This window comes from Psittacula echo (genome assembly GCF_963264785.1).
Source record: "Psittacula echo genome assembly, chromosome: 4".
Lineage (NCBI taxonomy): Eukaryota > Metazoa > Chordata > Aves > Psittaciformes > Psittacidae > Psittacula > Psittacula echo.
In genome coordinates this window covers 9337120-9362546 of record NC_137738.1, presented here as the reverse complement: position 1 = coordinate 9362546, position 25427 = coordinate 9337120, and the positions used below count along the sequence as shown (strand labels likewise).

Sequence of the window (25427 nt, the reverse complement as noted above, 5' to 3'; positions counted from 1 at the left end):
TTTGCTTTCTTTTATTCACATTAATTTTTAGTTTATATTCTTCTCAGCTGAACTGAGAGGCACAGGGGGTGCAAGGGCAAAGTGTTTGTTCATAGCATCACAGCAGAGCTCTGCAGATCACTGGAGCCCATGTTATCCTGGAGCTACGATATCTGTTAACCTCTTTGCTTGGTAAGCTAGAGAACACAAAATACATGTTGCTGACACCTGCACTAACCTTAGTCTGAGGCTGACTTGTTTTGATTTCCATTAATACAGCTAATTGAGTAAATCTGCTAGCAGTTGTTGTTGTCTAAAGCCTGTCTTGCCCAGCTGGCCCCTATTTTCCTGCTTTTCAAAAGGAGGGACATGCAGGCAGATCTGGTGCTCTTTCACCTTAGGATCACCATTTGCAGCATTCATTCCCTGGGCATTTAGTACCTGGTGGTGTTATGGGTTTTGCAGAAGCCACAGCTGCTTTTCTGCTGGCAGGTGTCTGCTGTATCATAGAATCATTGAACGGTTTGGGTTGGAAGGGACCTTAAAACTCATCCAGTTCCAACCCTCTGTGACGGGCAAGGACACCTTCCACTTTCATTTAGTGTTTGGAAGTCCACATAGCATTGACCCCTCAAGATACAAGCTGTTGTTCTGAATGGCCTAAGTGATGAACAGCCACGTTAAGAGTCATCTTTCCTGCCAGTGAGTGTGCGTTATATCTGGTATGGTGCAAATGATCATTCGGCCTTTTTGACATAAAAAGGTCAACCTACAGCTTTATCTGTGTTGCAGACTTTTGGATTTCTATTTGAGGCCTGCAAGACTCGCCATTTACTTTAATTGGAATTGGATCAGGATCACGGAGAAGTAATTCCACAGAAATACTGCCACATTGAAGGAAAGTTACTCTGTTTAATATATGGCTTTCAGTTTAAACCCGACAATTAGTGCATCCTGAGGTTGAGTAATTACTCTGCTCAGTCTTAAACTGATGTTTGTATGCCTTGCTGTCAGAATATTTATAAAGAGGCTGCAGTTTCATGAAAGTTTGGGTTGTCTGACATCTCCCTCCATCCCCCCTCGAATTCTGACTTCCTATGCTATTGCAACATGCCAAAGCAGAAATACGCTGGCTTCCACTGCCTTCTGCATTGTCTGATGTCCTAGGTATAACCTACTGGGCAACTGTTCTCAATGTTTAAGACTCATTTGCTAATATTTTCTACGAAAACTGTAGCAGGTGACAGTGAGTAAATGCTTTGATTCTTTAGAAATCAGGGATATAAGTCATCTAGTTTTGGGAGGGGAATGGAGATGAGGAACAGTTGCTGCAAGCTGCTGTGATGCTTAGTGTCCAGCTAGCAGAAGGATCAGAGCTTTAAATAACCCATTAGGTACATTGGCATCATGCGAGGAACCAGGTTTCACACGTATCTGATCTCTGCTTCCCACAGCTACCACCTGCAGTCATTGAAATGCTTCCAACTGCTTGGGTCGCTTAAGACACTTCTCTCATGTTTACTACAGGGCAGTATGTAGATATTATCTGTGTTTCCTTCACAAAGGACCAGCAGGGTTTGGGATATTTTCTATTTTAAACAGAAATCAATGAGAACACCTATTTTTATAGTGTGTTTGCCTTATTTTACAAGTGTCCTATTTGTTGAATCTGACAAACTTTATCTTTGCGTTCATCTTTCTCATATGATTGTATTACTACTGTAGGCAAATGGTACTTGATGTAATTTTGGACTCAAACACCCATTGAAGTCAATGGAAGTCTTTTAACTGACAAAATGGAATCTGCATCGAAGTCCCTAAGAATAAAGGAGAGGCAAAAAAAAAGGAAGAAAGGAATAGTGGTAATGTGCAAAAACCCCACAGAAGATTCTTGATGCTAGTAAGTAAGCAACATGCAATGCTCATTTATTCCAACCAGAAGAGAGCAAAAAAGAGGTGTTACTGGGTGTCAAAGCTGAAGCTTTGCAGTGACTGGAAACGATGGTGTGGCTGCCCCTGCATGGCAGCTCTTGAGTAGGGAAGATGATGGTGCACTCCATTGAACATGATGCCACGCTGCTCTCATCCTTATGCTCCTTGCTTTTTTTTCCCCCTCCAGATTCCATGTAAGTTGTCCAAAAGTGCTTTACACCTGAAAGTATGTTTTCATGTGTTGCTTTTAGTTGCATTTATTTTACTTGACAGACTTTTTATTGGTGCCCACACCTCTATTTTAAATTCATTTCTCTTTTTGTTGACTAAACAGAGTAACTAACTGCTGCAGTTAGTAGTTCTTAGGTATAATTTTGATAACTCTGAAGCACTGCTGTTATTCTTAATGGAAAATATAATTTTATTTGGGTCTTCTGTCAGTATAAGTATAAACAGGTCATGTTGATAATCTTGTAATAACATTTTGTAGATTGCATATTGATTAAAAAATAAAGTTGTGTTTCAAACTAGCAGTTTCTTGCCCCTCACTAGAAATTTATCAAGCTTGTTTTACGTTTACTGTATTTAACTGGTTGTCTTGTGCCATTGAGTATTGCAATTTATTATAAAGAGTGATTCTCATCTGCGTTTGAGTGGTGGACATCACTCCTCGTCTTGGGTAAAGCTAGGTGCAGAAAGCTGGGCATCTTTCTGCACTATATTCCATTAATGATCATTTATGGCAGGCCCTTTTCCTGCCTTACTTGTATAACAATAGTAGCCCAAAGAATACTCTGTTTTTTTTCCTGTTGTATACTTCCTCTGATCTTTCTGGGATATTTGAGTATAATGTAGCAACAACTGGTTTAAGACTTCCACAATTTTCGAAGTCTGTTCTTGAAATAAGCTGTTACTAAGGAAATAGTGGAATAAGGCAGAGAGATTTGTGTAGCAACATTCAAAGAACTAGCTTAAAGTATAAAATAACCATACCACGTGTCCTATGCTGCTGTCTCTGTAGCACACCAGTCAGCTATTCTAGGAAAGACTGGGAAATACAGTTAATAATAATTTTCACTTTATTGGTGTTTTATCCTTCAGTGAGCAAATAGAAGGCTCTAGCAGAAGGTAACTAGCAGAAGTATAGTCCCCTTCCACAGCTTAAACAGTTTGCAGTGTTTAATAGTATCAGTGAACAATATGATTTAGGTACATGAAAAAGTGAGATAGTAAATTGCTAGAATACAAGCAAAAACATGAAAACATTTATTTTTGGACAGTTTCCTTGTATGTGCTATGCATAGGATGTGCTATTTTATAGCCCTGTTCTTTCCTTAGTAAAAAACAACCTGTAATTTTTTCCAGTAACAATCATAACACATTTTAAGTGATGTTTGAGTTCCCTGCTGAAGCCTTACTGACAGAGATAAAAGAAAAAGCACTGACTCAAATTCTGTTTTGCCATCCCACAAACCCCATGTGCTTAGGTATTTCTGCATGTGGATAGGTATAGTCTAGCACTACATTGTGTTGTGAGGGCCTTTTTGGTTTAATATAAAATAACTTTCACCTCCATTTCCATATTCAACAATAAAAGTCTGAGGAGAGAAAATCAGAAGTGGAATGGACGTGCTGGGAGCAGAAGAGACTCATGATGAGTGGAAGCAGTGGAGGTAAGAGGGAGGAGGCAAGGAGGGAGCAGGGAGTTGGCAGAAGGGCAGCAGGCAGAGCTTGTTTGGAAGGGCTAAGGAGAACTGCTGCCTCTCTAAGTGAAGGTGAAAAGTCTACCTATAAGTGGGACTGAAATAAAAAAGCGGTGAGGAACTCATGCAGAGAAGCACCTTCAAGGGAAGGTATTGAAAACAAAGTTGTGAGTATCTGCAGATGGAAACTGAACTGAATGCTCTCCTGGGGTTGGAATGAGTCAGAGTTGGGAGATGCTGAGGAAGGGGAACATGGGCAGAGCAACAGGAGACACAGCAAGGTGGCTGTGGGACTGATAGGGGACAGGGAGAGGTGCCTTACCTGAACAAGATGAGCTGGTGCCTGCTTGTGGTGTGGCACAGCCCAGGGCAGATGGCTCCGCCTTCATTTAGTATGTGCTGCCATTACATGCCAAGCAGAAGAACTTGCTCGGTCATGAGCATCCCTACATCCCATCTGTATAGCTGTCAGTAATGGAAACCTAATCTCCCTGGACAGGAATATCTTGCTTGTGCAAGGGACCAATGACACAGTCATGCTAGAGGAGATGCAATGAAAATACCAAAACTCAGCAGTGGAACAAGGAGGATTTAAAGCAAGAACTTGGGCATTAGCCTGATGATACCCACAGGTAAGCTACCGCTGTAACCTTGCTGGACTGCTCTGTAGGAAGGGACCTTCATCCATCAAGTAATTTGTAATGTTGAGCAGATTTTACTGTCTAAATGTAAGTACTGACACCAGGATTTAGATGGCAGTTCATCTGAAATGGAGGAAGCCATCCACTGCCTGGATGACAGGCTGTTTCAGCCCCTTCATGGAAAGCCATTACTGAGTATCTTTGCTACTAATTACGTGATTATAATGTCAAAAAGGGTGTGCAGAACATCTCCTTCAGGTAGATCTACACAAAAGGAGAGTTGGAGGAAAAAAAAGAAAGAAAGGAAAAAAGAGAAGCATGAAAAGGTCATGTATTAGGACAGGAGGAGCCCAACCATGTTTGCTTAGAAAGATGACCTTGAGCAAATCCTGGGGTCCTCACACAAATGCTTCCAAGACCTGATGCAGGTTAGTCTCCATACACCTGAGTTATTTTTTAGTGGTGTTAAATTGATATCAATTAGGCAGTAAAAAGAAGAACCTGACTGTTAAACTGTGCTTCAACCTGACTCTCAAAGTCACCTGCTGGATTATTTCAGTGGTATGGTTGGTGCTGCAAAACCCACTGCTGGTGAAAGGGGCTCAGCTTTGCATTTGGTAATTTGGAGAGGAATCAAGTCAGTCAGAGCAAATTGGCCTTGACCAAAACATGCTGCTGTGCTCTTATTTAACTTTGCACTAAAACTGCTGGACTTCTGCAATCATCTGCTTGACTATGAACTTCCAGCAGCGAGAAGGGAAGGGGATTTCAACCATTGATGGAGGGGGCAAGATGTCAGGGAAAAGAATTAAAAGGCAATGAAAGCAAAAGCAGTTGACCAAAGAGGAGGAAGCTGGACTGGGGCTTTTCTTGGGGACACAGGGCAGGAGACTGGGGTCTCTCTGAGAAAGAGGGTACTACAAGCATCTGTATGTCATAGGTAAACACGGCAGGCAGCAAAAGAGGTGAGGGAGCAGGAGATGAGTGCTGAGTTGGGCACTGGCATGAGTATGGCAGAAAGTATGGACAGGGAAGTGGCTGGTGGCTGCTGTTTCCCTATGAGGCTTTCTCTCCACATATGGTATTTGTATCAGGGTGAGTATTTAGGAAAGGCAAGCCTTATTTCTTCCTTAATTAGGCTTACTCATACTACACAAGTCCCTAGGCTTATCAAGGAGCTGAGATACACAGTACTACTCAGTATATTCAATCCACCAGGACTGCCATTTTTATATAGCAGTTTGTAGAGGTCAAAGCTTTTCTTATTCCATCCAGTGTCCTTAAAATCTGTAATTAAATTGAATTAGGGGACAGGTCTTTCTACAGTCCCTCTGATAAAGTGGTTTAAATGGTTTAAAAAAGGAGAGGCCCTTGAAGAAACAGGAGTTACACATGAACAATGAAAGAGGAACAAATCACTGGTCCCAGTGTTACCAGTCTCTGAACCCCACAGAAATGATGGAGCTTATAACAAAATCATGCTGTTAATAAAATTGGTTATGAGACTAGAGTACTGTATGAGTCAACAGCTGAAAACAAAGGGAGCATGTTAGAGAATACCTTTAAAGTGAAATTACAGTTCTGTCCGTGTCAAGGCATTTCAAAGGGAACTGCCAGGATTCTGCAACCGGTTCCTCCTAAGAATGATTGCGTTTACTTGGAAAGACGGGCAAGATGGTATTTGTAAAACATGCCTGACAAAGAATTCTGCAGTCCTGCGGTTGAGTAGCCGAGCTCCTCTACAGCAGCAATGCTGCATTTAAGCAGAAGAGGGCATTCGTTACCAAGCATCTGAGTTTGCTGAGGGCTCCGTTTCTAGAGGGAAGGCATTTCAAACCAGTAAATTATTATATATATTTTTTAATGATTAATAAAGGTTCATCATCCAAAAATAAATCTTCTCTAGACATCATGTACCAAGAGGAGTATAAATAATTACAAATTAAAACCTGTCTAGTAAACGAATGTTCGAGGTGCCCTTAAGCAGCACTATCCCAAATGCTGACAAACCCCCTAAAAATCAGGAGGGTTTGAACAGCATGGTAATCTTTTCCATAGTTTGATTTCAAAAACTCTTGGGAGCTGTTAAAGAGACTGCAATGGGGAGAGCTGGACTGGACTTTCATTAGAACCAAGTCTAATGAAACCTGGATGCTGCTCCCAACTGGCATTTATGAGCTTGGGCAAAAGATGTGGTGTGTCTGTGCCTCAGTTTTTTCTCTTAAAAGCAGGCTTAAATTTAACAGAAACCATATGCATAAAAATCACGACAGGGCTGCACTTTGTACTGCAGGACACTGATACTAGGTTAAGATCACCAGTATCAAAGCTGGCCAGTCAGTATGATTAATGCTATTCACAGACAACTGTGGCTGCTCCCTCCCTGGCAGTGGTCAAGGCCAGGTTGGATGGGGCTTGGTGCAACCTGGTCTAGTGGAAGATATCCTTGTTCCTGGCAGTGGGTTGAAATTGGATGAGCTTTAAGGTCCGTGTTTTAATTTTTTAATAGTAATTTATTAATATTTTATCAATATTAATATAATTAATTTATTAATTTATTAATATTTTTAAATTTTTTAAATATTTTTTCTTGTTCAGAGAAGATTGATTTTTTTCAGTGTACACCAGGCTTCCTCATGCTGCTCAGCTGACACTGCTCACAATGCTTGAATGAAAAGCCACCTTCTCCAGGAATTTGTAAAAGAAATCACATAAAGTATGTTGCTAGACCTCAGATGAAAGCAGATGTGCCTTGGTGTAGCACGAGCCGCACCCTGCAACCTCCCTGTGCAGTTTGGAAAGTTGTATTCCCACTCCCAGTTTTTGCTTTCTCTGCAGCCATAGCTGTGTACTATCAGGAGGCTTAGCCTGTTGTCCTTTGCATGAAGGGAGCTGACACGCTGAGCTTGGTGACAGGAGTTTTGGTATTCACTAGCAATACAAAGGATGTCATTTACAACAGATGGGATATATCCACAGTGCCTTGCGCTGGTGGGATGTGTTACGTATATGCAAATACAGAGACATGCAGTCGACCTGAAATGCAGGTGAATACCGTTTGCTTTGCTCTGCAAAATTTAATGTGGACATAACCAAAGTAACCCAACCATTATCTGAGACAGCTGAGACGTCCTCTGGTATCAAGCTACCCAATCTCTCTTTCTTTTTGAAGTTAGGCATAGAAATTGCACTGATTTCAGGGCACTTTCCATAGATAAAGGGTGGTAGAAGGCAGGGAACTGATTTATAAAATCTTCTTTCTGCACTTCCACCTTTCTAAAGCTGCTGTGCAGTGTGCTGGCAGATAGATGCTGGCAGATAGATGGCTCAGCATCAGGTTTATCTGCCTGATGAATAAGTCGCAGCCAGTTGCAGGAGCACCATCTGCAACCTCCAGGGCCCAGCGAGATCCTCAAGGCTGCAGTCATCTCTGCTAACATGACAGGACTCACCAGACAGGAGAAGAATAACGATGCTCTTGGTATGCACCATCCCAGGCAGCTTCAAATAAGAACCGTGCTTTAAAAAATAAATGTTTTATCACTTAAATTATTCTATAAGCAAAGCAACATGAGGGAAAGGCTTGCCTTTGCCTCATGATGATGCAGGGCATACAGAACAGCTGAATATGCAACTGCTGTTTAATTCAAGACCCAGACAGTGTCATTAAACAAATTTTGTTGCAGAGCAAAATTACTTCAATAGCAAATTGCATTTGTCTCATTCGTGAATATGCAGTTTACAATATTATTATGGATGTTGCTTCTTTGTTGTTGTTGTTGGTGTAGGTGTTAGTCTAGTTATATAATTAAGGGTCTGTCAGTATTTTCATTACAGTATTTTCATTTTTTAGAATGTGTAAGTCATCCTTAAAAATTAAAGCTGAATGGGTGAGTTGCCACATGCCAAATAGCACTGTACCAGCACAGCTACCTAAAAATTGAAAGCAAAAAGAAGGGGAAAAGAAGGAAAAAGATGGCATTTCTAGGTTCTCGGAATCATAATGGCAACACCACTCCATGTACAGAAGGTGTATAAAGACCAAAGTGTATATTCTCCTACATATATGAGATTAATGAACATTTTTCCAGATGAGCAACTGCGAAATTGGTAGATCTCTGTACTAACATATGAACAGATTGCTGCAAATGTAAGCAATAATTTGTGTAGTTGTAGCAGATTGCTGCTACTTAACTGGTAGCTTCAGCTATCTCCCCATTTATGGGGTAATAATGACTTCAGAGTTTATTAAAGCAAAATAATATGCTTTTGTAGCCAGCTTTCCTAGGTGCATTTTGGCACCACGGGTAAGTGGCTCTCCAGACAAAGCCTCCTTTCCCCTGTGCTCACAAGCTGAAGCTTCAGGCTACTGCTCAGGGCTTGAACTACAAACCGGGCCCCTTGGCGGCCTTAAGCTTTGTGCAGCGGCAGGTCCCTGTCTTCAGTCTCTGAAAGAAGAAACCAGGGTTCAGTAACCATCACCCGGAGACGCTGGAGGCTTTCAGTGCAGAGAGGACAACAACGAGCCCACTAAAGAGAAGGAAGGAAGGCAGAGAAGCGGCTGGGCGGGGCCTGCAGCGGGGAGGCCGCCTTTCTGTGGCAAAGGCGCCATAAGGCGGGAGGGCGGTCGGCGGGCCGGCAACATGGCGCATGCTAACTTTGTGGTGAGCTGTGGCGGGGCTGGGCTGCGTCCCGGCCCGACACCGCGGCGTGTACCTGGTGCTCAGGAGCTGTGAAAGGCTCTGCGGGCTCTGGTTGCCGTGCGGGAGAGGTTGGGGCCAGGGCCCCGGCAGTGGCGTCCTGCTCCCTGGAGGCGGTGGTGCCCAGGAAGAGCCTCCAGCTTTTCCCTTTGCAAGGCGTTATTTTTTAGACGGTGGATGTTTAAAAAAAGGGTTTTGGAGGCAGAAGCATCGTGGCAGGTGTTGGTGCGAGGTGCTGGGTAGCTCTAGGTGTGGAGAGATGGTGTGCAAGCTTAGAGGTGACAAGGAGAAAGGTGGTGGCTTTTTTCCCCCTCCGGGCTTCATCTGCTGCCTCTCCTCAGCGGAGAGGCTGAGAGAGAAAGTGAGACTTTCTCTCACTTGAGAAAGTGAAGACTTGAGAGAGAAAGTGCTTCAGATGACAGTAAGCCCAGGGAAGCCTTGGAGGCTTCGGTTTAAGACTCGCTTTTGGCTTTTGCTTTCCCTGCCATCCCACAGGAATTTGTTAACCAATGTTGCTGGCAGTTCCAATGTGGATGGCTTGGTTCTGGAAAGAAAAGCTGTGTGTGTGAAAGCTGGAGTACAGTAACATTTGCACTGTGACCATTCCTCTCTAATTTGGAAACACGTAGTGTTCGAATTGTACAATTGCTATGTACAGTTTTCATAGAATGCAATGGGTGTGCTTTCTTACTGTAGCTTGGCCATCCTGGGGAGAGGAGTGGGCCTGCTGAAAGATTTCAATTCAGTTTCTCTTCTGGATTAGTAATGAAGACAAAGCATTCAGGCTAGTCAGCATCTTTTAGTGTAGTGGTACAAGAGTAATTTTTTTTCCTTCTTACCTTCCTAGTATCCTGAAATGTGGGAGAATTGGAGATCTCTAAGCTCCCATAAGAACACATGCATGAGTATGGTTATTTTAAAGTAGTGCTCTGTTATGCTGGCAGCTTTTTGTGAACAATGTAACTAGTACTTCTTAATAACTTACAGGTTTTTGGTGTTTGTTTTTTTAAACAAGCTTTTTATCATCTTCAGTTTAACACAGCTTTAGAGCAGTAAAATATTAATTGGATGTTGTAGGAAAATACAAATTAATATCCTGAAATCTTAACTTCTGAGGTGTCCTGAAAATCTCAGCTTCATCTTTCACCTGATGTAGGCTGTTCTGGTGGTAGTGATAGTTTAAAGTTTAGCAGTTTAAATTATTAAAAGCTTATTTTACGTTTGCATTTGAGTGGGTCAGTTTTCTAGCTCATGTCTAGACCTGTTGTCCAGGTCTGACTAGAGGTTCAGGATTTAGTCACTGACATGAGTTGGGCTCCTGTTGTGTTGTAAGATGAATGATATGTATTGATAACTAGAGCATTAACATTTCCATAGCTAAATTACTATACAGCATCAGACTATTGCCACAAAGAAAAAAGTAAACTGTCTCTGATTTCTTGCAGGTTGCTTACATTGTGCTTCTGGTAGAATTGGCACATCTCAATTTTAGTAGTTTGTGTTGGTTGGTCTTTAAGTTAGGTGCGATGACACTAGAATGATACAGTTTTAAACTGGCATTTTAGATGTGCTTTTTTATCTAAAAACAATATGGCACAGCAACTGTTTTTGTAATATGTCTAGGATTTTCTTAAGCATTACTGTAACACACAGAAGCCAGTAATTTGAGGCTTGAATCCAATATTTTTTCAGGGATGTTGGATTTAAAAGAATGAATGGTCTTGCAGACCTTTGCACTTGGGAGTATTCAGTTTATTACACTGTTCTGTTCATGTTCTGCAGTTTGTGACAGTAGTTTTTACAGCAAGATTAGATTGGTGCTGTCATTTCAAATGACTGAATGTTCATCTTAACTTGAAAATATTTTTATTTTCTTAAACATAGGCCAAACTATACAAGTCTGTTATTGAAGATGTGATTGAAGGTGTGCGGGAACTCTTTGCAGAGGAGGGTTTAGAGGAACGGGTTGTCCAAGACTTGAAGCAGGTTTGTTGGGTTCCCCTGCATTAATAGAAGTTGTGTATTTTATTTTTTTCTTTTGGGATGGTGCATCTGACCTTTTCTTTGCCCTCTAAAGCACGCATATTTTGTCCTGACTTAAGGTATGCTGTGAAGGATGTGTTGGGCTGCTGGAAGTCGAAATTCAGTGGTGATTGTCACCATGTTTGTTGGATAGAATCAGTCAATTTACTCTTGGAAAAAACAGGAATATGTGATGATAGTTTTAGCTGTGGTTTGTTTTTAAAGCTGATGTCTGTTGACCTTAATAATAATCCTTCTGCAGCGTTGGGAAACCAAGGTGATGCAGTCTAAGGCAACAGAAGGCTTCTTCAAGAATAGCCACCATTCTCAACGGTTTACTCTGCAGTTGCCACAGAATCTTCACCGTGTTCTGCAGGCTTCAACAGGTCAGATATTGTTGATTACAACAGACACAATTTAAGAATCACTTAGTGATTCAGAAATCTTTTTGGAAGACTTGAAAGTTGTGGAATAATCTTGGTTTGTGATTCTTACGTATCCCCGTCTATCATGATGGGGAATGGTAATTATTTGAAAGCAGAATTATACCAATAAAGGACAAGTTAAAATTTGATAAACTAATGTAATTCTGTCTACATGCTTGTAATCTGCTGTTTATTTCCAGTAGCACAATTTGAAGAGTGTTTTAGCCAATTCTGCGGTCCAGAAGTGGAACCCTTCAATTGCAAATGTACCAGTAGGGTTAAGCTTTCACTTCCCCTTTTAATGTAAGGCATGATGTATGCAGAGGTTATATGGCATGTTTGTGCCATGCAGCTCTGATGTGTTGAACAATGTTCTGCGTTTGTTTAAATGTAATCCCTTGCTCAAACAGAAGAGTGTGAGTGCTTTTTGTTTGCCTCTCAGTTAGTTCTCCTAAAAGCAATATTCCCTTTGCAGAGAAGTACTTACTTTCACTCAGCCTCTTACATCAGGACCTATTAGTCTCAATTAAGTCCAGCTGACCACTGTAGTAATGTTGTGATAGAGTGTAATGCTTAGCTGAGATTTCTCCCAGTGAGGGGCCATTAGCTCCTTTCCCAGTAAGGACAAATAAACACAGAATCATGAGATGATTTAATTAAAACCTGAGTTGTAGTGCACTTCAGGGTTAGGCAGGGACTCTTCATCTGGGTTTTTTGGCTTTTTACAATCTTTATAGTTGAATGGGCTGGTTTTGGAAACAGATGTTTTACTTATTCCATCTGCTTAAAGGGAAAATACTTTTGAGTTTGTTTGCTATTGAAGGCTTTACATTTAATGAGCTTTACTTTATTACTCATGGTTTTTGGAAGAGCAATACTAAGGCAAAACAATCTGTTGAAGCCAGTGAACTTTTTATTTGCTGTTTTGTTTTTGGGTTTGTTTGGGTTTTTTTTAATGGAATTTGAATTGTTCCATGGCTAGGGATTTTCAAAGTAGTTAGTATTACTCAGTTGTTTGTTTCTTGAAGCCTGGGACAGCTTTCCCTTTGGTTTATCTTCACTGAAGTCAGTATTGAGTGCTTTTGAAAATCCCACCTTAGTGTTCTTACTATTAGCACTATTGGATTTGCTATAGTGCAGAAAAATACTTGCATACTTTCCCCTTGTTTACAAGGCAGTACATTTTACATATGCGTTCTTGGTCATGTAAACATGGTAGTATTGCACATCTGTCCATGTAATTGATGGCATATAGAAATGGCATGCTTAATTTTTACAGTGCAGCTTAAATAGATGAAATAGTTATAATAAATATTTGTAAAACAAACAAACAAATCTCCAAGACCAGCTTTTAGCAAAATATAAGTTTTGTAAATTCAGAGTATAATCTTTTCCTCCCTCAAGTACAGCGTAAGCTTGAAGCAGCATAAAGGGAAGTATATTTAAGAGCCTTACCTCGATGTGCTTGTTTGTTGATCTAATGAGTGTGAACTGAAATCAAATTGCTTTAGTTTCAGCAGTCCTTGCTGTAAATTACTGAAAGATCAACTGTGTCTGAAAAATTAACATTTTTATATTTTTTGGTTTTATAGCTTCTTTTGTCATCCCAACTGCCAAAGGTTTTCAGCATTTTACAGCAGTAGACCCGGTGCGTAGCTGTAGTGATGTTTTCTTTCAGTTTTGATTATTCTGAATTCTAAATGATTGTCAATTGTTAATAGGCTTAATGGGAGGCAAATATTACGTATTTTCCATGTATAGATCTTCAGAACAGCATTTAGGGACTGAAAAAGTAGCATTTCTCATGATTTCACCTGTCCAATACAGCAAGAGAGCAGGAGTCCTGCTGAGAGAGAATAAACAGCTAAGGAAACTCGTTGTTGCTTCTGGTCCTTTTAGTTACTTATTTTTTGTGAAGACCATGAAAAAACTAAGAGTCTGCAGAGAGAGCTGTAACTTTGCTGCTTCTATTTGAGCAGTGAAAAGGGATGGGAAATCTACCAGTTGGTTTTGCAAGCAGTGCAGCCAGAAGTGTGTTGGAAGATGTGGCTGTGTGTATTTAGCCCATAGGGTGGAAGTGTAGTAGTGGAAATACACATCTGCAGATCCTTTTTTTAATCATTGGGTGTTACAGTAATTCATGGTTGGGATATCCTAGCACTAGTGAAGCTGCGAGCAGCATTATCCGTGAGATATAGAAATAGCCCAGAAGACAATGGGTGTTTTTAGAGTTGACAGGTTCTAAACTCTGGGCATGGCAAAATTTCTTTGGGGAGAGGCTATTAACTGTCAGAGCTTGATGAATTTACTGAGTGCCTCCTGAGCCTCAAGCTAACTCGCTTGTCAGGCTGAAATATAATACAGAGAAGATGTTTGTGTAATGTGCAAGTTTCCTGATTTAAAAACAGGAATTCCCTGGAACAGCTAGTTTGAAAGGGAGATGTGTATCCAACTCCACTTTCCAGGAGAAAAAGAAAATGTGAAGTGACTTCACAGACCTAGGCAAGGAGCCTGTGCTGTGTGAAGTAATGCATAAGCTTAGGATAAAGTGGCTCTGAGTGGAAGAATACTTTTCTGGATGGTGTGTACATGGAAGGGGTAAAGTGTTCTGTTAACAAAAAGGAAATGTGGTAATTGGAAAATAGGATATACTTGGGACAAGTTATTATCCTATCAATATATAATGCTCTTTACATGTCTAAATTTCAAAAGTCTGAAGCAACTCTTCAGTAAAGATGATCACAAAAAGGCCTTCGTTGATGTTTCATCTGGATATGTTGTGTGTGACATGTAGGGCCCTAGGAGATAAAGTATGCACTATTTCTTAATGAAGCTCTTGTGTATCTAGGGTGCTTCACGAGCAGGTGCAACTCTTACTCACCCTTCGGGTATTGCTTATCCTGTACATGTACCGGCTGGAGTGATGCTACAAACAGCATCTGGTAAGATTAAAGAGGAGATGTAAAATGTTACAGCATGTGGACTGTGTGTGGGTAGTGAAAGATGATGCGGAGAACAGTAGATAAAACAAATAGGAAGTTAAAGTATACGTGGGTGGAGCCATTTATCATCCACTTTTTTTGTCCTTTGTGTTTGTGATTGCTGCATAGGGAAGTAATAATGTTGGGTAATTAGTGTCTCAGTTATGCACACTTGCAGGTTAGTTAACATGGGCTGCCAGGTTATTTTGTTTTACAGTTGCTCGCAAATGTGCTGCTTTGTCAGTCTGGGCACTGGTATCTCCTCCTATATAAGGGACAATCTTCCCTTCTGGTGCTTTGGAATCAAATTGATTTCTTATTCAAATAAAATCCAGTCATTCATTAACCTTTTTGCTTACGCTCTTTTGTTGATAAAACTGCCTGTAGTGCTTGTACAAAAATGTGCTTGTACTGCTTAGGGTGTGATGAGTGGAAGGCTTATTTCTGTCATAGATTGACTCTTCTCTCCAGCAGCTGTTCTTTGATAAGAACTTATGTCTCTAGATACCTATTTCAGGTATAATCACGAAGGTTTGGAGACCTATAGGCTGATATGAGTGACTCTGTGCGTAAGCATGTGTGTGGGGAAAAGAATAATTAAATGAAATTGGGAGGTTAGCTCTGGCATCTCAATTCTAACACTGATAAGAATAACTGTAAGGATTAAATTTGGGGAGAGTACTGCTTTGTAGGCATCCTGTTTCTCATGATTTGCCTTCATGTTTGCTGTTGGTAATTAGTGGTAACAGGACAGTGACCTGGATGAACCTGTAGTTTAACCTGTTGGAGCAGTTTGTAACTCTTCTCTTTGTAGGGCACCTTTATAAGGTAAATGTGCCTGTTGTGGTCACGCAGACTACAGGAGATGTGAGTATTCTCCATCATCCTGTTCAGCAGATGTATCAGCCCCTTGGGCAACCTTCAGTTCTGAAAGCCAATGTTCCCAGTGTTGCACAGCTGAGTGATGTCACCGGTGAAAAATGCACAGCATCTTCTGCTGAAATATTGCAGCCCCAGGACACTGCTGCCCAACACACCATGGTTTTTCAACCAAATGTCATGGAAAAAAACAACCTGGAGAACTCTGCCAATACGTCTTTGGTCCAGCAGCCCTCTGTGAGTCAGCAGCAGCTTCCATCTGATGCAGCATTAAATCGGTGTGCAGACTCAACAGAAAAACCCCAGCATGGGAGTCTTCACACAGCTGTGTTTACTCCAGAATCCTCCAAAGGGTTTTCTCCTGCTGAATCCCTGGCAAACGACTCGAGCAGTGTGCTGTTGGACGTGGAGGAGCAGTTAGGCGTTCAGCTTCAGGAGTCAGTACACCAGCAGGTGTCTGATGATATCATTGACCTGATTATCATGGGCAACAGTTTGGATAATGGCACTGTTCTGAAACATCAGGACAGAATTGCTTCCTCTGACAAGGTAAGACCTTGTATTTCTCAGCTGGTGAAAATACATCCATTGAAGATGGTTGGTTGAAGTATCATGAGAGATGTGGCAGAGGGGTTGGAATCAGATGATCTCTAAGGTCTGTTGCAACCCTAACCATTCTATCATTCCACGTGATCTTGAGCTTGATTTGAATAGCAGTAGCTGACTGTTTAGTTTTACATTAAGAATTGGTCACAAATATTGCTGAAATACTGGGATTGATGAGAATGTCAATCTAAATGCTGAAAGTGGAGTGAATTGATATAATGTATTCTTAGACTTCCTGACTATTTTGGGGGATTAGAGTTTTGGGTTTGTTTTTTTTTTTTTTTTTTTTTTTGTGGCTGAGCAGACATGAATGACCCTTTGAGAACTCCTGTGTCATTCCGACACTGAATCTGCATATAGGTACTGCCCAGTTGTGGGCAAACTGCTTTGCAGTTTCACCTGGGGTTAGTTTTAACTTGTAATGTGTGAAGAGCATTGAGAATGCATATTAAGTATGAAGAGTCAGATTTGATAAGTGAAAGTCTGCTGGAAGGAAATGTATTTCCTTGGGGGGGGTCGGAAATCCTAAACAAACTAGAATTCAGCTCAAGCTGTGAGAAAAACTTGAATGATTTTAATTAATAAGCCACTTTCTTGACCTCATCTAATTTTTGTTCCAGAAATTATTTGCAGATGTTTGAAGTTCAGGCTGGTTTGCTAACTTTTAAGTTGTAGTGCTTAGATGTGATTGAAGCAAATTTATTAAATGCAAATTTAATAACAGTAAGGACAAATGGCTGTAAATGGAAAGCGTGTTCTGTTTCTCATCTGAACTTTGATGGCAGGATGATGAAGACTGTCTGTAGTAAGAATGGAAGGTCAAAACAAAGTGTGAGTTTTCTTGAAAGTGTATGTGGAGGAGAATTAAGTGCTACAATAAAAAATTAATGAGAAACTGAAGATGGTTGAAAGCTTCAGGCCCTTTTATGCTCCTGTGAATGCTCTGTTTAGGAATTCTAGCACTTCTATGAAGAGAACTTGAAGTACTGAAAATACTGTCTCTCTCAGCTTCTTATCTCTTATTTAAACAAAGCATTTTGATTGAGTTGAGGAAGAGGGATGAGTTCATATTGACTTCTATTTCAAAAATGAAAAATGCTATTTTTGGGAGTGGGGAAGTAGTTTATTTCTTTTTTTTTTTTCTTGGAGTTTTCTTTGCAATAGAAATTCTAAAGGCCTGCTCTATCAACTTCTTAAGTTGTTTGAGTAGAATAGCATTTAAAGAAAAGTCTAGCAAAATGTCTTTCTGTATTGCTGAGGAATATGTGACATGGATTCCATTTAAGCTTAAGTGTAAGAACAAGATTTGCAAATGTACTCAGGGTTTACAAGAAGGCTGGGACTTGAAACTCTCATTGCCCCAATTTTGTCACTTTATTAAACAAAAATCTTAGGCTTTGAGGCATTTAAACAATAATAGCTATGTGGTGTTAATTCACAAGCTGTCTCTGGTCTGTTTTCTTCCTGTCAGATGGAATCCACTGTGCAGATGGAATCTAATTTACGATCGGAGAAGGATATCTGCAGCGACATTGAAGGCATAATTCAGCTAGATGGTACTGGTGATGGTTCTCCCAAGAAAGAAATACCGCATACAAAAGATAGAGAGGAGAACGAATTCATTGGTGTTGAATCAGAGGATCTAAAAGTTCTGGGTGATGAGGATGATGGAGAATGTGGCAGTACTTCGGACACAGAGTCTAGCAGCAGTGGTGGTGATAATGAGGAGCCCCAAATAGATATAATTGAGGAGGTAATTTACTTTTAAGCCTTGTGATGCATGGTATGATAGTATATCTATCTTGACTGTTGAATTGTTTGACCCAGCCTGATTCCTGGTATGTGTAATGCAGAGAATGCATAGTTAAGTTAGATATCTCTTGAGATAGAAGGTACTGCTGGGAAATTATTTGAGCTCATTCTGAGGACTGTGGACAAATGAAAGAGATGTTGAGAAGTCATTTGTTTATTGGATGAATTAAAATACTTAATCACCAGAATTAAAGTTCAATAGTAAAAAGCTGGCCTCAGTGGAATGGAGTTCTGCTTTTTAATTAAGTAAGACCAGGATACAAATCTAGGTTTCTTTTCCTTCTGAAGGACCCAGGGGATTAGACAGAGAACAATGTGATACAAGTACATAACATTTCCTAGGAAAATGGTTTCCTTGAAGGTGTGCAATTTCATATTCTGGAGATTCACAAGAGAACCAACTCCTAGCACCTGGATTTAAAATGAATGCTAGTTGATTAGTAGTGTTCCAGTTACTGGGGTCAGTTTTGTTAAGTTAGCAGTCTTGCTTTTTGACCTGTGTTTTTTGTTTAGAGTGTTTTTGAGAATGTAAGCATGTAAAGATGCTTATAAATGAGCTCTGTACAACATGGTCTTCATAGCCTCTAGGTCTTTATTTTTTCCAGTGGTAACCTTTATTGTTCTAGGTGTGTTTAATGTCAAGTATATTCAGTGCTATTCTGAAAGAATGTATAAAATACAATTTTAATCTTTAGGACCCCTTAAATTCTGGTGATGATATCAGTGAACAGGACATTCAAGACTTGTTTGACACCAACAATCTGATAGTTTGTCAGTATGACAAGGTAGAGTATATAGTTTTATTTTTGATCCTTAATTATTCTAAATAATATCTTCAGCAAGTCCATTGTCTACTGTCAGTGCCATTTAAAGGAAACCTGATGCTGTAATAACTGAGTGTTTAAATTACGTGCTCAGCTTACAGTAAGCCGAAGACTTACCTCCTGTTTTCTGAAATAAGGATAATCAATGGGTTCATAATGGCCTATTAAAGGAAAGGGGACCAAACTGTGCAAAAGAAAGATTTGGAAAGCAGCAAAAGCTTATGCATTTGCTTAACTTTTAAGTAATATCAACGGTACCATGGATGAAAGAATGCATTTTCAGCCATGGATTAAGACTTTCAAAATGGGTAACAGAAAAGAGGAGTGCATGTACTTTCTTTTACATTTCTTTGCCTTTGAAGTGCTCGCTGAGAGTTTTTCCTACCAGAATTCTGTTGTTTGAAAAACAAAGAAGTTAAGGGCCGTTTTGTCCTCTTCATTTTAATGTTTAAAATTCAATCTTATTTTGAACTCTTGAAGATCATACCAAAGTTAGGAGTAATTAATTTGGTTTTGGACACTTCTTTGTCAGTAGTTTAAAAGCTGACAAAACAAAGTCCATATTTTATTTTGAACCAAATATGGACAGATATGTTTATAGTTTGCTTAAGAACTTTTGGCTTTTATTCTTTCAAAACTGACTAGTGATATTTTTTGTGTGTGTGTGTGTTCATCTAGGCCTCCCTTAACAGTGTCTGTGTTTTAGGAAATAATGAGGTGCAAAGAAAATTATCTTTATTAAAGTGTTACTGAAACAAGTAATTTGGGAAAACATGATTAGAGGGATGTGTTTAGAAGACGCACCTGAAATGAAGCCTCAATACTTGTGTTGTATTGAAAAAGTATGCAAAGTTTTGAAGCTTCTTACCTCAGTATATAAAGAATGCTTTTGGCAAAATTATTGTCTTTGTTTATTTTTATTCCTCCTTTTTCCTTCTGGGCTTGAAAACAGACTGATGATTAGAATCCAAGAAAATCTCTAGAGATGTTTAAAATTCCTTCTTTTAGTATTAAATATTTTCTTCAGTATAGGTTGTTTTGCAGGCCTTTAAAAAGAAACAGAATATGCAAACACTTTCTTATGGGTTTGCGTGGCAGTATTTGCTTTTAAGTGACATTTTCCTCCTTTGGCCTCATCCTAATGTCTGTATGCACACAATATTGCTATGCAGTGTGTACTGGAGAAGAAAACCACTGCAGTTTAGTTCAGCCATACTTGTTTGTAGGGTGCAGTATATTTTGGGATTGATACACTCATGAAATTGCTCCATCATTGTCTTGTTTCCTGTCACACAGCTCCCTTTGCTTTGGGAGCTGGGGAGATGCTGAGATTCAGGAGGTTGTTCCCTTGTGTGTTCAGTGACAGTGCTTCACATGTTTTGGGCTATCAGGATTTTAAAAGAAAATCAAGGTTTGTAAACCAGGTTGTGCTTAAAACACCCTCTTTAATGGATGGTCTAAGATACATATTTTTTTTTGGGGGGTGGGGTATTGATTTTTTCCATCAGATACATCGAAGTAAGAACAAATGGAAGTTCTCCTTAAAAGACGGAGTGATGTCCTTTGAGGGTAAAGACCACATTTTTTCAAAAGCCATTGGAGATGCAGAGTGGTGAAACCTCACTGAAGTACGTACTTTAAGGCTGCGGCACTATTCCCTTACAAACCTTCTATGAAACGTCTTGTTTTGCCATAAAAAATAAACCCAGCAAAACAACAAAGCTATGATAAAAATATGCAAAAAGTGTTGTTAATACATGCAAACTAAACCCCATTATTCTTAGCTACTCAGTTATCTTCACTGTTCTTTTCTGATTATTTCATTACTTTTCTACACAAGAAATGTCATTGGAATACCTTTAAAGACCAGAATGCTGAATCTGTAATTCAAGAAGCTAGTGCAATAGTAAGTGGCTAAATGTAAGTAAATATCTGTTCTGTTGGTTTTATTTCCACATATTTAAAAAAAAGAGCTAAAGTATGAGTTGAAATATAAAGAAATATAAAACTAGACAGTTGTTGGTTATACTATGCATTTCTTTTCAAAGGCTGCTGAGTTAGAATAAGAGCAACATCTCTGCAAGTTTGAAACCTGTGGCTGTTTCAGCTGTGTACTTTTCTCTCCCCTTTCTTTCCTCCCTTGCTTATTTTGTTGTTGCTTTGTGGTTTTTTGACTTCATCTTAAATACGGGTGCTTAAGATGTAAGTCAGGAAATGTGGGTGGATGACCCTTGAGCTCTCAATATATGAGAATTATTATTGTTTATTCTATACCTTCTGACTACTGAGATGCAATGAACAGTGAGATTTGACATTAAAATGTGATTTATTTTCACTGTCAATGCAAAATCGTTTTAAGTTTGCTTCTGTACATATCTACCACATTCTGGGACTACAGACCAGTAAGCTGTGAATGATACAAATTGTGTATGATAATAAAATGTCATCTTGTACATGTTTCAAGCAGAGAGTTGTATTTGTGTTCCCTAAATATAAACTTTGCTTAGAGAAGTGTGTAGAAGCCATACACGTGACAGTAGCTCAACCTGCCATGAGAACTGCATTCCTAACAGTCCTTAATATTTTGTTTGTTCCTGTAGAAATAGAGGACAAAAAAGTTCTGTGCCCATGCGTGTGGGCCATAACCCTTTGGAGCTACAGCTTTCTTCTGGCTAGCTCTGATTCCTTGTATGGCAATACTGGAAACTAAATGGTAAATCCTCAGCAAGGCTGACTTAAGAGTGGAATAATCCTGCTAGAATCATAGAATGGTTTGAGTTGGAAAGCTCCTTAAAGCTCATCCAGTTCCAACCCCTTGCCATAAGCAGGGACACTTTCCACTAGACCAGGTTGCTCCAAGCCCCATCCAGCATGGCCTTGAACACTGCTGGGGATGGGGCAGCCACAGCTTCTTTGGGCAACCTGTGCCAGGGCCTCACCACTCTCATAGTAAAGAGTTTCTTCCTAGTGTCTAATCTAAATCTTTCTTGTCAGTTTAAAGCCATTCCTTTTCTCTTGTCGCTACATGGCCTTGTAAAAGTCCCTCCAGCTTTCTTGCAAGCCCCCTTTAGGTGTTGGAAGACTGTTACAAGGTCTCCAATGAGCTTTGTTTTCCTCAGGCTGAACAAGCCCAGCTCTCTCAGCTTGTCTCCATAGCAGAGGTGCTTCAGCCCTCGGAGCGTCTTTGTGGACTCCCCTGGACTCGCTCGAGCAGGTCCCTGTCCCTCTTGTGCTGGACAGCGCTACAAACAAGCACATGGTACCCCTCCCTCCTGGCTGCTTCTTTTACATCTGCTGGAAGAAGACATCATGAGACGATTTGTTTTTCTCTGCTCCCTTGGATGATGTGGAGACCTTAAAGAGAAAGAAAAAAAGAGGTGGAGAGAAGGAATATATAGAAGAAATGGGGGAAGGAAAAAACCCACTTTTGCTGATGGCATAAGCAGTTGAGATGCTTCCCTTGTGGGGTATGTTTTGAACAACTATTGAGTTTCTTGCATGCTTTTGTTTTGTTTTGTTTTTGTTTTTATACATATCTGCTGCTTTCCAGTACCAAAAACAGGTCACTGAACTACAGGGCCTGGCCTGAGTGTGGCATTTCTTTTGTCTTTTACATATACTGCTGATGGCATGTGAAGAATTGTGTATTTGGAGACAGTTAAAATATTACCATGTGTGATTTCTTTTTTCCCCATTCAGCTGACTTGCAGCCACACTGGTGCAATGCTTCAGACTCATAAATGCACAGGAAATGTAGCTGTTACTACATGATGGATGATTTTAGATTTCAGCACTCTCACAGGCTCCAAGGTGTACATTATGAACTGTGGGACCACCTTCAACTTGGGCAGCTAGTGATGCTTCAGAAAAGACTGGAAGCAGAGGTAGTGTAGCACAGGAATCCATGGGACATGAATGGATATGCACCTTTCACTAAGTACCACACAGTCTCTGAATGTTGCTTCTGGAAACAGAACTTGGTCCTGTGGTCACTATAAATTGAAGTGGCTGAAGTGTACCTAATTTTGGGCTAGTTTTGAAGATAGTCAGCTTTTTCCTCTTTGCGGTATCTTTCTACTTGGTGGTGGTAAGACTGCCTGCATGTGACGGTAAGGATGCTTTGAGCATCCTTATAACTGCTCATGCTCTCTCTCCCTGTCCCTTTTCAGACCTTGTTCCTCTGTGAATGGATGCTGACATGTATTGGAGTTAAATAGAGTAGAAATTGTCCCCCGTCTCTTAGGCTTTACCAATTCATACTTATTTACATACCTTCTACCTGTTAGCCTCTTCTGCCTTTTTATTCCATTCTTGAAACACTTTCTGTACTTGAGAGTTTTGCAAGTTAATTTTTACGACAACTTGCTGCAGTGCCTGAGCAGTTTGAGTATACTATTGACTGTGTAGACTGCGCATCTAGGATTGGAAGTATTTTTAACACTGATCTCTTAATTACCAAACTTCTTGTAAGTTTTACAGAGTGGGTGTTAGTGATACTTTTCATCCTCTTTTGCTTTTTCACAACTCTTGTAATATCAGCATTCAAAATCCAAAAGGATGGTTTGCCATCTTTCCTCCTGGAGCTTTGCCAACCATATGCATAGCTGGCTGTTGCTCCTGGCTAAAGCTGACCTGCATCGAAAGATGTTGCTGAAGATAGTTTAGCTACACCAGCAAGCATCTCCTGGATTTTCATTTAGTTGTGTTTTCTAATGCAGCACCTTCTTGATAGGAAGGACCCTTAATGTGGGCTCTATCCAGTGCATTCCTGAGCTATGAAAGGTGGAAGCTTTAGGGATTAGAGTGGGGTTTTGCTCTTCCTATCTCAACCCTTCCGCTATGTGGGGAAATGGCTCCTGAATTCATAGCACTACACATCTTCTGGCTCTCTCCAAATTATGCTGCATGTATTCCTTGGGAGTGCTTGCAGTGGTTTTCTTGGTGGAGAGCTATGGACTTTCTATTTGGCTTCCTGCGGTAGGACTGACTTTCATCTTCCATCTAAGAATACAAAACTTGCCCCATATTTTGCTTCCAGTCATCTTGAATGGACACTGGCAAAGACTTAGAGCTTTGAATAGACACAACAAAATATACTGAAAGTCAGGAATTTTATATTGGAGAAAGATATTTCTTATTAAAATGTAAGGTCAGTTAACTAATTACTGTAGCCTATGAATTGAGGAGTAATCAGATCAGAGTGCTTTTGATCTGAATAGTTTACATATTAATGTTTTTGATAGCCACTAACAGTTTAGCAAACACATTGCTGTAGATGTGATGGGAAGAGGTGTATAATACAAGTTGTGGTAATCCAAGATCCTTCAGTAAATGGCTGTGTGAAACTTTACACTAGAAAGAAGGTAAGTTTACAAAAGGAAGTCAGATTGAATAACAAGTGTGACTTTTATGAGAGGCTTTAGACTGAATCTAAGTCATTGCTAAAGTGTTGCTTTAACTTATTGCTCATTTTTTGTGTGTAGAAAAATTTGAAGTATATGAATTTGTTGTGTGGGTTTTGTTTTCTGGTTTTTTGGTTTTGTTTTTGTGTTTTAACGAGCAATTATTTTCTAAGTGGTGAATTTCATTCAACTTTCAGAAGGTACAAAAAGAAAAATGCAAAAAGAATAAAGAAAAATATGAAGGAAAATCTCATACTTCTTTGCTGTTACTAAGCAGCATCGTAAAATAGGTACTCAGTTGTTGCTATTTCAAACTCATTTCTCTTGCATGTCGTTGCCTGCTAATGTTATGTGGCAGGTGGACAGGAAGGGTGGGCTGGTGAACTCTTGTCCTATTGAAAAAGAAGGTAAGTAAACCAGTTATTGCCCATTATCAAGATATGTCCTAAATTGTGTGCAGGATTCTTCCAGGTGCTGTCTGAATAAACTAGTCTTGAAAACTGGTTTTGAGATAGGTGACAGAGAAGCCTTAGGCCAGGTAGACTTTTTTTCACCAGTGTCTTTAGTTTCTATTATAGTTAAATATCCTATGCTAGTCCCCTTTGCTTATCTGCTAAGCTAGGAGCTGGTGCACACAAAGGGGTGCATCCTATGGTATTTTTATTGATGGCTAGAGTTTTAAGTCTCCTCTGATCTTGATCTTGCTTTGTTCCCCACGTGTGTGAACTGCTGGTGAGTACAGCTGTGCTTACACCCAGAGCTTGTATACTGATTGGAAGCAAATATAATTTGCAGTGCAGTGTTTTGGCATTAAGAGGTGTGCTTTGGAACGCTTTTTTATTCTGATGCCGTCACAGAGTTGAAAGGACTCAGTTCAGAAGGAGAATGGAAAAGGTTTAAAGTCATTGCAAAAATACCATTGTCTTATATATCAGAGTCTGTGCTTTTGGTCTGGAACTGTTTGGCCGTGACTGTTTTGGAGTAAGCAGAGATCTTAGAGCTGTGTGCAAGGGAGGTATGTATTACACCAGCTGAGGGTCTGTCTTCAAATAACCATGAGTATCATCTACTGAATGTGACTTAAGATGCTGAAACTTTGTATACAAGCCCAAATAAAATGCATTTGCTTTACTTTCTGTGAACCATAAGCTGTCACATGTAAGTCTCATGCTACTATACTGGTTCAATGAAATGTAAGCCCTCGTGTTCCTCCCATTAGAGGCAATGTAACCAACTTGTCAAGGATAAGCAACCTAAGAGGAGGCTTCATCTGCTTTTGCATCTGTTTTTGCCCACAGGACTCTGATCTTTCCAGCAACTAAAGCATTGCGGAATGGAGCCTCCTTAGGATGTGCCTGGAGCAGATTCCCACGGGGATCCTGCCTGGCATTCAGTACAGTCTGCAGCTGGTCACCCAGTACATACCGTTTGGTCCATACAATGCAGGTGAGAGCTTACACATCTGAATCTCCAACTTCAATACAGTGTGGCGTTGGCTCACAGCAAGTGAACTGCATGAAG

General features: G+C 40.1%; 1 protein-coding gene across 1 annotated transcript; it reads left to right on the top strand.

Annotated features, from left to right (window-relative positions):
• Positions 1-8898: 8898 nt before the first annotated feature.
• GTF2A1L (general transcription factor IIA subunit 1 like) lies at positions 8899-20120 on the top strand (the record flags this gene model as incomplete). Its single annotated transcript, XM_080615007.1, has 9 exons — positions 8899-8919; positions 10840-10941; positions 11240-11363; positions 12995-13050; positions 14251-14344; positions 15198-15811; positions 17340-17621; positions 18376-18465; positions 20013-20120. The coding sequence occupies 9 exons, from the start codon at positions 8899-8901 to the stop codon at positions 20118-20120; spliced, it is 1491 nt and encodes a 496-aa protein (XP_080471133.1).
• Positions 20121-25427: the final 5307 nt, after the last annotated feature.